The 11528-nt window shown below is 39.4% G+C and overlaps 1 protein-coding gene across 3 annotated transcripts; it reads right to left on the reverse strand.

Annotated features, from left to right (window-relative positions):
- Positions 1-213: 213 nt before the first annotated feature.
- On the reverse strand, positions 214-7832 carry LOC148017128 (transcription factor bHLH155-like). Of its 3 annotated transcripts, XM_087662376.1 has the most exons (12): positions 7678-7812; positions 6918-7140; positions 5919-6726; positions 5615-5803; positions 5307-5397; positions 4889-4930; positions 4680-4736; positions 2426-4402; positions 2232-2333; positions 1325-1432; positions 1120-1245; positions 214-929 (listed from the first exon to the last, which is right to left on the reverse strand). In XM_087662376.1, the coding sequence occupies exons 3-12, from the start codon at positions 6005-6007 to the stop codon at positions 801-803; spliced, it is 2910 nt and encodes a 969-aa protein (XP_087518502.1). In that variant the 5' UTR covers positions 6008-6726; positions 6918-7140; positions 7678-7812; the 3' UTR covers positions 214-800. The 3 variants fall into 3 exon arrangements, with proteins under 3 accessions (XP_087518502.1, XP_087518503.1, XP_087518501.1); XM_087662377.1 differs by lacking the exon at positions 6918-7140 and having other exon boundaries at positions 7678-7832; XM_087662375.1 differs by lacking the exon at positions 7678-7812 and having other exon boundaries at positions 6918-7653.
- Between the last annotated feature and the right edge of the window lie 3696 nt (positions 7833-11528).

The raw sequence follows: 11528 nt of genomic DNA on the forward strand, positions 1-11528 counted from the left end.
AGAAGCAAGAATTCTTGCAAACATACGTCTGGGCATCCTAGTCCTACATAATAAGCCTCACCTTCTGTGCTTATGAATCAAAGCCTATGTTAGTAGCAAAAGAAAGAAAGCTGTTGTGGCCGGATGATGTTACTTTATAAAGGTAATGGTGGAGTAGATTGCACAGAAGCTGCCCCGCCATACGGGCTTACTTTAACCATGCCATTATCTTGCTAGATAATAAGATGCTGCAGCAACCTATCTGACATTTCAATAAAATGGTACAAATGTGTCCAAAGGAAACTGGTACAGCATTAAGAAATAAATAGTGAAACTGCTAATTCTCATCAGTAATAGTACTATATTATTGTAAAAACAAGAAAAAGCCCCATCACTCTGTTGGCAGTCTGCCTGTGGGGTTTGCTGCTAAACTTCCTTTAGCATTTCTTTAAAGTAATCATGGTAATACTGTAACAGAAGAAATCCGCAGAAAGGTCATCATGGGCAATGAGTGCCAGTGTGAGAAGTTTCTTCTAGCATTAGCAAGCAGTTTGGGATAACCTCTTGGAGCACAGAAACTTGGGATGAAAGCTTGACAGCTGGAACTGAAGTACCTTTGTACTGAAACAACAAGTAATGCTATGATTGCCAGTCGTGGTGAGACCATGGAACATCCAAGGTCCAAGGTCCGCTCCCAGCATGGAACCTTCTTGTTACTTTAAAGTCTACAGAAGCTTTGAGTGGCTAGATTTGCTCAGTCAGGTCTTCGCTTGATTCTGGTTCACCTGTCACCATGGTAGTGGCAACCTACAGGTGTCCATTCATTGAGAGGATCTCATAGGACCTGATTGGCTGGCCATTGTCATGGATGAGCTGCTGCCACTATTATTGACATGCAGCAGCTGCATTAATGATATCATTATGTCCACTCGGTGGACATCCTTGTTAGCCTGCATCACACAATTTAAATTGTGCTTAAAAATCTCAACGAAAGAGAAGACAACCTTAGACAACTAAACCCACGATCATCATGTTACCCAGCCTTACATGATGTACTATATTGTGCTTAAAACTTTAAAACACAAACACAATGCCAGACATAAAGAGAAAACAACCTAAGACAAACAACTAAACCCATACCTCAACCACAAACCGAGCCCATATCTTATCAGTCCGAGATTCCATGACACCTTTCAAAATGGTGAGTCCCAAATTTCGTATTCCATCTGCTATCTCTAGGAAGTGACCCCTCTCTTCACAAAACATCTGTTACGATAACTACCATATTAGAATCAAATGGGCATAACTAAGCTCCAAAAAAATCAACCCATGGTGAATGTAGCACCTCTACAAGTAATTGACGAGGTTGACTAAGATTCTTGACAAGTATAGGGCATCCCAATTCATCACCACCTACTTCTAGAGCCCAGCTGGCACCACTCTCAACATCATCCTGAAAACAAATACATAAAACTGTGTCAGAATGTAACTTTCCTTCAGGATTCCAGGCTATAATCAGATTCAGAGAGATGCACGACATATATAGTCTTTTGTACAGAAGCACAAACTTATAATGTTCTTATAATCAAATAATATAGAGTTCTAGCTAAAACAGACTCTGTCCAACACACACACACACCCCCCCCCCGCCCCCCCCGAATTTTTTTAAAAAACTGTCAAAAAGAGAAAACAAAGCTCGACTGAACATCATCGTGGTTGCTCATGAATGAGAAGAATAAACAAGCAATGCATAGCCATGAATCAGAAGAGCATCCCTATCACACCCTGTCATAGGGAGACAGATACCTACTTGGATACTGGTCCAAGAGCCAAGAAAGACTTTGTCGCTAGTCTTGCATACCATACCTTTTACTCATAAGAGGGAATAAAATTAAGCAACAGGATGGCTTGTATTCTTGTAAGCAGCAGTTTGGTTCAGAAAACATTGTCATTCTATTTCTGGTGTGCATTGTTACTAGTTCCCAATACCTAGAGTGTAAAAGAAAGGCATCACTCATTACAATTACAGTCACCACAACTACTGTGACAACCTAAACTAACATCTTCATAGAACCGGACCTTTCATCACTGAATACCCAACCTTGGCACAAAAAGAAACAAACACTAACTTTTAAACAAGTCCACATGAATGCTGTCCAGTGTTTACACACTGCACAGAACGTAATTAGTAAAAGATTGCCAAAAATATAGAATTTTGTGTACATGCTTAAACTGGAAGAAAAATGGTTTACCTTGAGCTCCCCACTTTTCCTCAACTTGTCAGCATGAAGAGTGACATTCTGCAAGAAGAGCATGTGCTTGATCGTTTTCTCCAAAAGAGCATCTATGCTACACTGCAACAAAAAACAAACTCTTTCTATCATTAGCACCACAAGATTGTGTATAAACTAACTATCCACACAAAAAAAATGTAACAATGATTCACCTTAGATCCGTTTGGAACAATCTCCCTCAATTCTCGTACTCGATCCTGGATTTGCTGCCTATCTTTGGGCCTTGGTCTGGTACTCTCCCCAGGCCTAGCCCTCTTTCTGCTTGTTTTAGTGGGCTCCTCAGGCTTTCTTGATTGTGAAGCATGTGTGCTATTGGATTTCATAGTTTGCATATCGTCTGAAAAAGCACTCAGGATAGTCCTGAATGATGAGTCAGTTGTGGACGCATGGAAGTTCAAGTGATCGCCAGCCCTATTTACATTCTGTATACCTACAGGAACTCCCTCCGGCACAGTTTGCCCACGGCAGTGAGCGAGAGAGTTGTGAGAAGTATAGCACCTAACATGCTCAGAGTCTGCTTCTTTTGGCGCATTTAAAACAGGAAATTCACTATCTAACAAAGAAAATGTCGTCTTGCTAGAATAACAATCATCGGTATTTGTTGTAATAGATTGGAAGCTACTAGAAGCATTGCCAACCACTGCATCTAACAAAGCTTCAGACTTTACATCTGCTAAGGGCACATTGTCCTTCAAAAAGTTAGAATCCCATTTTGAAGGCACATGCTCGGGAATGCCACATGTCCTTTCTGACACCTGATGGGAAGCTTGGTTCCCACCAGAATGTGGCAGCATCTCATCCCAGAGGTCCTTGTCCTGTCGCCCTCTGAAAGCAGGGCCCAATGCTTGAGACAGCTCATCTCCAATTGGAAAGCTACAATCCCACATCCCACTTTGCTCCCTTACAACAGAATCCAAATACTTGTCAAAACCCATGAGGCCTCTGGAAGCAGGGCTTTTGGTGCCAAATCTTCCAGAAGTAGCCTCCAGGTTGTTGCAGTCCAGTTTGACTTCTACTGGGGTACTTTGAGGCATGCAATTGGACACAGCAACATCCACATTCTGCCTATCCCAAACATTTAGCCCTGTTATAGAGCACAAGGAATCCTGACCTGTAGGGGTGCACTCACACAAATTTGAATGCAAATTACTGGTGCATATGCTTTCTGCAATACCTTCTTCCGTAGTATGACACTCAACCAGAGGCAAATTATAAATGTTATCTACACCGGCATCATGATGTGTCAGCCGGCTGCTAGTAAGGTCAGGAACTGCTGAAGATGTCTGATGCAGAAAAGGGATTGTTCCATTGACTTTAGCGTGTGCAAAAGATGTCAATGCACTTGGTGTTGCTTGCAGTTGATGATTGCTGTTAGTAGGTAGTCTGAAAAGACCTTCTTCATTTTTCAGGTCCAACACCTTGTTCAGAGAGGAGACTGTGTTCGAACCTGGGTCTTCTTGATTACAGATAACCTCTGATGGAATACCGCCATCCAGACCTGCCCATATGTTGCCAGTGAAACCGACTGAAGATGGCTGATTGTGGCCTTTCAAAGGCTGGTCATGACCTTTCAAAGGCTGATCCTGACCTTTCAAAGAATTGTTCTGAGTTTCAGTTTCAGTCTCATCAATATAGCTACTTGAATGATCTCCCCACAATGGGAATGACTCATTTGTAAGTGATGACATGCCTGAGAAAGACTCAGAAATGTAAGGTGCAGAAGGTAATGTTCCAGGCCTCCGCCCTCCTGCTTCAGTCATTCCTAGAACCTGCTGCAAGTCAGATGGCTTGGACATGCTTTTCAGAGTCTCACCAGTTGTTTCCACTGTCGGCAAGAATCCCGGAACACGTGATGGCCCTTTTACTGACCCCAACCTTGCTTCAGTCCCCATAATACCTGATTGCAATACTGGACCATGTGCATCACTATTGTTACTTGCAATAGCCTGCCTTGGTTGTCCACTAGTGCTTTTTCCTGCTATTGTTGATGAAATTCTTGATGTGTTTGTAGCACGTTTCACCCCGCCTTGCCCTTCAGACAATAGGTCAGATAGGAATGCTCCTGGCACACCTTGAAGGGCAGCAAAGGCAGACTTGACATGGTTGACCCATTCCATATCCTCCATAATCTGCATGAAACCAACAAATTAATCTACAACGACTCAGAAAAAGACACTGACAGTACTTATGCTTTCTAGCACAATGTCGTTACATCTATCACTAGTGAAGTAGTGTGCTGATCAAGATATGAAATTCAAGAAAATGAGGTTCTAGTCATTATTATGTTACACCCTGCACCTACAGAAAAGTGAAAATACATGTGTAAGTTCAAACCCATCCTGAATACACTCTATTGCTGACTTCCTGTTTACATTCATAATCCGGACAACCAGTAAGAAAAGTTACCATTTGAGTGGAACCAAGTTGCAGAACTCCTTGAGGAACGGCTATGACTGCAATGGTCTGTATTGACACATATACACCAAGAACAAGATTTAAAAACTGCATGTGTTTCCCATTTGGGTTTTTTGTTTTGTGCATGGGGGGTTTTTGTTTTGGGGTGCCAGGTGGGGGGCATAGATGCTTGCATCATGAAGAATCAATTAACGCATCACCTTGATTCCCGCATCAAACTGTGCTTGCCATCCAGCTGGATACTGTAACAGTGTAATGACAAAGGTTGCATTCAGACACATGCAAAGTTACTGTTCATAAAGATCTACAATGCAAATCTTGAGAATATCAACAAGAGTGTAAGTTCTTTATGCAGACAGGAAAAAAAGCCCTTTGTTATGTAAAAATTTGATTCAAATTTTGCACACCATATCTTGCAATGATTATGCAGACCAATCATTTAAAAGTGAAAATAAACAAGGATACATATACAAGCAAATGACACAATAACCACTTTGGAGATACAATGCTTGGGAAGGCAGTTTATGATCCATCATACACGTGACAGGGCTTCATCAGATCAATGCCTAATACCCACTGCTTGCATGCAGAAAATAACTTTTCAGAGAAGTAACTTACAACACCTCCTGGAGTAGCTCTTGTAATATTGTTCTCTCCATCACCAAATACCCACTGATGTTTGCCAGTGAATGCCACTCGACCAATTATACTGTGCCATGAGAAAAAAAGGCACAACTGTGAACACATAGAAACAAAGTACAGTATACTATGGTCAAGCTTCAGATCCTGAAACTGCATTCAACAGCCTTGCTTATCTCAAGGAAAATAAGAGTGTCCTTGGGAGATGAGTTCAGTAAAGGACAACCAATGACCTATAAAAGAATTCTGCAAAATACCATGAAAATGAATAGGAGACATGATCTTACCCTTCACCCATAAAGTAAACACAATACGACATTTTTGCCACGGCATGTTCGATTTGCCCTTCTGAACAGCCTGCTTCAAGCTGAGAACCCTGGTTGTTTCCAATGGTTCCCAAGAAATCATTGCCCCCTTGAACTCCAAAGTTCGTGGAGGGATGGTGTTCATAATGCCCATCCTCCCAAGTCAACACCCTACAAATTTAGAGCACAAAATAATCTTAGCAATGATTTTAAGCAGACACTGGACGTGCTATGCAACAAGTACTCTTTAACAATCTGAGAAGTAACGACCAAACTGAAAGCTTACATGCGACTCTGCCGCTTGAGCTTCCAGAAGACAGCATAACACCAGCCTGTCTTGGAGCAAAGCCTGCTTAAAATCTCCCTCAAAGCCATCGAACACAACTGGATGCCCGTGTGTAAGTGATTGTAAGTCTCCTTGGAGAACCCAGAGCTGCTCAACTAAAGCAAAGATACAGTGCAGTAGTTGCTTGTTTGCACAAGCCTTCTTTAACTCTAAACTAACTGGCACGACATGAACCCCGTCCTGCAAGCTTGCGACGCAGACCTGCCCGCCTTTTCCGTGGAGGTGCTGAGAGACTCAGAGGAAGGTTGCCCCCCATGCCTTGGGATAGGCTTTCTAAAATGTCACTATTGCTTGAAAGATGGTAAAAGGTCGCCTTACTCAAGTAATATAGCTGATTAAGCTCTACCTTCAGCACCATCTAGCATCAAAGCTCCAATTAGCTTGAACAGGTGCTCAAAATTTTCCATTGAATTCTTGTGAAAGGGATGAATAGACGATCTTGATAAACAGTGGGAAATCTGCCTTCTTCGAGGTTCTAGCTCAATATGCAGCTAAGATTTTCAAGTTCTCTGCTTAGAAATACCGCTCTGGTTATGAAACAACTAAGCGTTCAAGTCCTCCTTTGAAATACAGCCAAAGAACTAAATAGATGTGTGTGATGGGCAGACTAGCAAGGCTCTAAAGCAAAATGCATCTGTTTATGGTGAGCAAGAATAGCCAATTCAACAATAGACAATGTCAAGTCAGGGTTTCACAACTGCATACAAGATGGCTAGATGTGGATCTCAAACTCGGTTTCTCAAATTTCCTGCAAATAGACAGCACAGCCTCCACAAATGTCAAATACAGCTTAGCCCCTCACAAACTGAAAATGAGTTCCATTTAGCAAGAAAACAGCAAGCTCCGGAGAAACAAACCAAGTCATTACTAAATTTTCATATAGCCTTGAAACTTTACAAACGACAACAAGATTCACAAGGAAAGTATGCCATAGCTGACCTCTTCATAGATTCTGTCATAGCTAAATTCCTCATAGATGACATCACAGCTAAACTCTCCATGCAATAGCAACCCTAGTTTCAGCTCAAGAGAGAGCAACAACGGAAAGTAAACGCCTTCTTCCTCCTCTTCTTCTTCTTAAACTCCCGTAGCTTATGCTATAGCTAGATTTTTCATACGACAGCAACAGCTGAAGTAAACCTCCTTCTACTTCCTCTTCTTCCTAAATCACAACATCAATTTCCGAAAGTGAGCTAGTTTCAACTTAAAAGAAGAACACAGAAAAGCAAGCCTTCTTCCTCCTTCTCGCCTTCATAAATTCCCAACTAGACTAGGCCATAGTTAAATTCTTCATACGACAGCAAGCCTGGTTTCAGCTCAAGAGAAGAACTACAGGCGAAAGTTAACGAATTTTCTTCTTCGTCCTCAACTTCCTAAATTCTTCACGGATCACGCCAAGTTCCAGCTCAAAAGGCAGTAACAACGGGAGGTAAGACCGTGTGCTTCCTCCGGTTCTTCCTCTTTCTCTTTCTCCAGGTGTGTTGCTTATGCTTCTTCTCCCTCCTCTTTAGTAAATGTTCCTCTTCTTCTTCTTCTTCTTCTTCTTCTGTAATAGTTTCTCTTATTCTTTACCTTCTTCTTCTTCCTCTTCTTCTGTAAGGGTTCCTCTTATTCTTCTTCTTCTTCGTCTTCTTCTTCTTCTGTAATCGTTCATATAAATGACATCAAAGGAAAGGGGCAGAAAGGAGGAAGGGCTTACCTGCAAAAGGAGATGGCATTTTCTGTCACTGTTTGTTCTTGCTGTTGAAGAAGGCAAAAACAAAGGCAGCTGCACGGAAGTCTTCTTCCCTCTCCCTCTCTCTCTCTCTCTCTCTCCTTTTCCTCTTTTCTGGCAAAGAGACAGGAGGGGCAAGAACAACGAACACCTGACAGCAAGCCCTCAGACGCAAAGCACTTTTTTAATTCCCCCAAAAAATAATAATTAGGAGCATTTCCATAATTATATAATAATAACCCGTTACCTGTAGATTGAAACCTTATTATTTTAAACATCTAAAGAGCCGATTTAAAAAATAAAAAATGATAAAGCCGAAAGGGGACCAAAAAAAAAAATCAGCTGCAATTATCTCGTAAGCCGGTGACAATGAGTACACCAGCCAGGAGAGAGAATAAAATAGGCGGATTAAAAAACTATATATATATATAATATGTTTATTCTTGTATAATGTACCCCACACATATACAAGCACGTGTCTTTTTGTCCTGCCTTTTGTCCATTGTCAAAGTCCATGGCCTGGCTCCTACCTACCTAAACCCTGGCCCAGCTTTTCTTTTTGCTAATTTTAATGTGAGAATTATCCAAAAAAAACAACCTTGGACTTCTAAGTTCTAAGGATGAAACATTTAAGACTTTAGAAATTTGTAAAAGTCTACTTTACAATATTGAGAAAATATACATGCTCCATGTAGTTTGACTCAAATTTTCCTCTAAATTTAATTTAATAAAAATTATGTCTTCATCCTTTATGTGGAAAAGGATGATTTTGGAAAAATTAATCTTAAAAATAATGACTTCATCCTTGGATGTGGAAAAGGATGATTCGATAAAAATAAATGATCATAAAAGAATTAGCTAGTCCAATAATGTTTTTCATGGTCTCAACAAATCAAGATTTTGTTTTAAACCACACCTTTAAGGAAAATCCTCCAAAAAAATTTAGTGACTTTCTACACATGAAATATTAAATATTAGCAAATATTAATCAAATATCTATACTAATAATGTTTTTCAATGCACACCATACTATATTAAAAACAAATGTTTACAACACCTAATAATGGATCTTCCCTTATACCTATAATCGTTCAAAAGAAAAATCTAACAACATTAGCATTTTGTTGAAGCTCATCCTATCTTTTAAAAATTGGCTAAGAAGGATAAGATCTATAAGCGTATTTGAAGCTTATCTAGACCAATAATGTTTTTCATGGTCCCAATAAATCAAAATTGGGAAATATTTTGTTTTGAACCATAAATATAACATTCCATTAAGGCAATTTTTTCTAGAAAATTTTTAAACATTAAATGGCATTGTATTTCTAGAATATGTGAGGCTTACACCATGGACTTGTTATCAAAGGAGTACCCAATGCCCTTGAAAACTAACTCAACTATAGCATCATTCATTTTACATCGCTCAAGCAACATAAGTTCGTTTTATATCGCTCAAGCAACATAAGCCCTTTTACATGGTCATTTTTCCCTATAGGTACCTTACTCCTACCCAAGAGAATGGAACCTTGAGCTTAGGTCCATCACACTCTGTACATATTGAGCTAGGAGGTCCTTGGCGAAACACTATTTTCCTCGCACAACTTCCATATTCAAAGAGGCATTATACATCCATGATTTGCGAAGTGAACCAAAACCCATATTTTCTCCAACCCTGTTGCACTAATTGTTATGTACATAAAGTTGAGTCACACGCCATATACATGAAGAACTTTCCATTTGTGGTAAATTACACCTTCATGTGACCCCTAAGTTCATAAGGTGACACCATATATAACTAGAAAGACTTCTGTGCCAAAAAGTCTCAATCACTTCCTCAACTGCTTTTTTGCTTCGAAGTGAAGAAATGCAAGCACCATCCGTTATGATGGAAAGATAGTTTCTAATGAATGGAGTGGAGGCAACAACCCGAGATCTCCATGCCATTTTGGAATGCAAGGTATGTGTATATATATAAGACCTTGGAGTTATGAGAGAAATGCATAGGGGAATTGTTCTTTGAATTAGTTGGGTCTAAAGACCTCCTATTGTTTATAAGGAGAAAAAAATCCATTGTGAAGTTATTATGGCCTTCCTAGTGGATTCCAATTTGTTAGGGACTATGAGTTCCATTAAAAAGAATGCTCATGCCAAATTAAATGTGTTTGTAAGAAAGATGAAGGATTTTAGTATTTATTTAAGAAACCCTTCAAGAGAAACAAAAGTAGAAGTTTTTTTTTTTTAAAGTCTATGTTAGCATGGTTTTATATAATTGTTCAAGTGGCTATGTTTGTCTACCAAAGAGATCCATCATTACATTTTGTCACTCTAGATAGTATGTATACTTTGTTGCACTCACACATTACATAGTTTTTGCTTGTGGTAAGAGGTGAGTATTACTTGTCCATTATATGATTCTTATGGAGTTCTTGTGTGAGAATTTCATACCAATCCTAACATATTTCAGCTTATATAATTATGTGAACATATTCTTATCAGATGCTATTGAATTGGCATGGCCTTCTTCATTTTGTGACATATTTTACTTCTAGCCACTTGGAATAATCACATATTGCATTGAGTTGTAGCTTGATGGAGTTCCATAACGTGTAGATACTTGAGGACCAAAGCTCATTGACTTCTAATATATGCATTTCATACCCATGATGAGGTCCTAAATCTACAAAGACGCACAAGACATGGTTATGGTAAAGTCACCAATTAAAAAGCATGTACAAATCATGTGACTCTTTTTGGGAGCACTGCATTCCTTGTAGTATTTAGGAGCACTGCATTCCTTGTAATATTTGTGTTGTGGACCAATGGCGAAGGTGTAGTGGTACATTTCAGTTGTTGGTGTGGGCTTTACTTAGTCAAATAGATATAGGTTCAAACCTATCATTCTATTGGCATTGCATGAACTTTAATCTTCATGATAGTGTTGTTATCTATGCCCAAATTTTTTACAATCAAGTTTCAATTAGTTCTTGAACTACTAGCAAACACAATAGCAAGCACCCATGGCCTATTTTAGAATTTCACACAACAATAAGAATCAAGCAATCGCCCTATATTTGTTTTGTCTAGCATTACTGCAATTGCTAAGCATGACACTTCAAGTGTTATTCTATTGGCTTCTCTATCCTACTCGAGAGAAATGATAGAGAGATTGTATGTAACTATGATAATTCAAAAAGCTAGCAACATGCCAAGACTGTTCATGAAAGGATACAACCCTATATTTGAGGGTCCTTTAAGAATCCCTTTGCTAATGAGGCTTTAAAGGGTAGAATGATGTCATTGCTCATGCTTTGAAGGGAAAATGTCTTTTTATTCCCCATATTTGGGGTCTATTAGGAGTCCCCTTAATACTACAAGGCCTCTCAACCATTAATGGCATGACATGTAAAAGCAAAGTTTGCCCACACCATCTTAAAGATATATGTGTTGCTAATGGCTCCACTACCCATGAGAGAAATTCTAGAATGTCCAAGGGAAAAGCTGTCCCTATCCACCATATATCCTATTAGCAATGTTTAGGTTTGCTTGAATCCTTGCCACGATGCTTAAGTTCCTAGATCTAATAAAGCTATCACTACATGAGTTGGAGCTCTTGATTAGGGTGAACATTACAATGTGTGTGCAAAATGGTATATGATGCTTTTGAGCTAATTTATATAAATGTGTGCTTCTATTGCAGACCTTACTCATCATGACAATGTTTGTTCTATCTTGGTCTTGGAAATTTTATCGCATTTTGAAGGGGAAAAGGTGTCATTGTTTGCTACATTAGGATGTGGCAAATAAATAGTATCACTATAAAGATTATTTCCATCAAG

This window comes from Lygodium microphyllum, chromosome 22 (assembly GCF_053477565.2).
Source record: "Lygodium microphyllum isolate KBCC chromosome 22, Lygodium_microphyllum_v1.1.10, whole genome shotgun sequence".
Classification (NCBI taxonomy): Eukaryota; Viridiplantae; Streptophyta; class Polypodiopsida; order Schizaeales; family Lygodiaceae; genus Lygodium; species Lygodium microphyllum.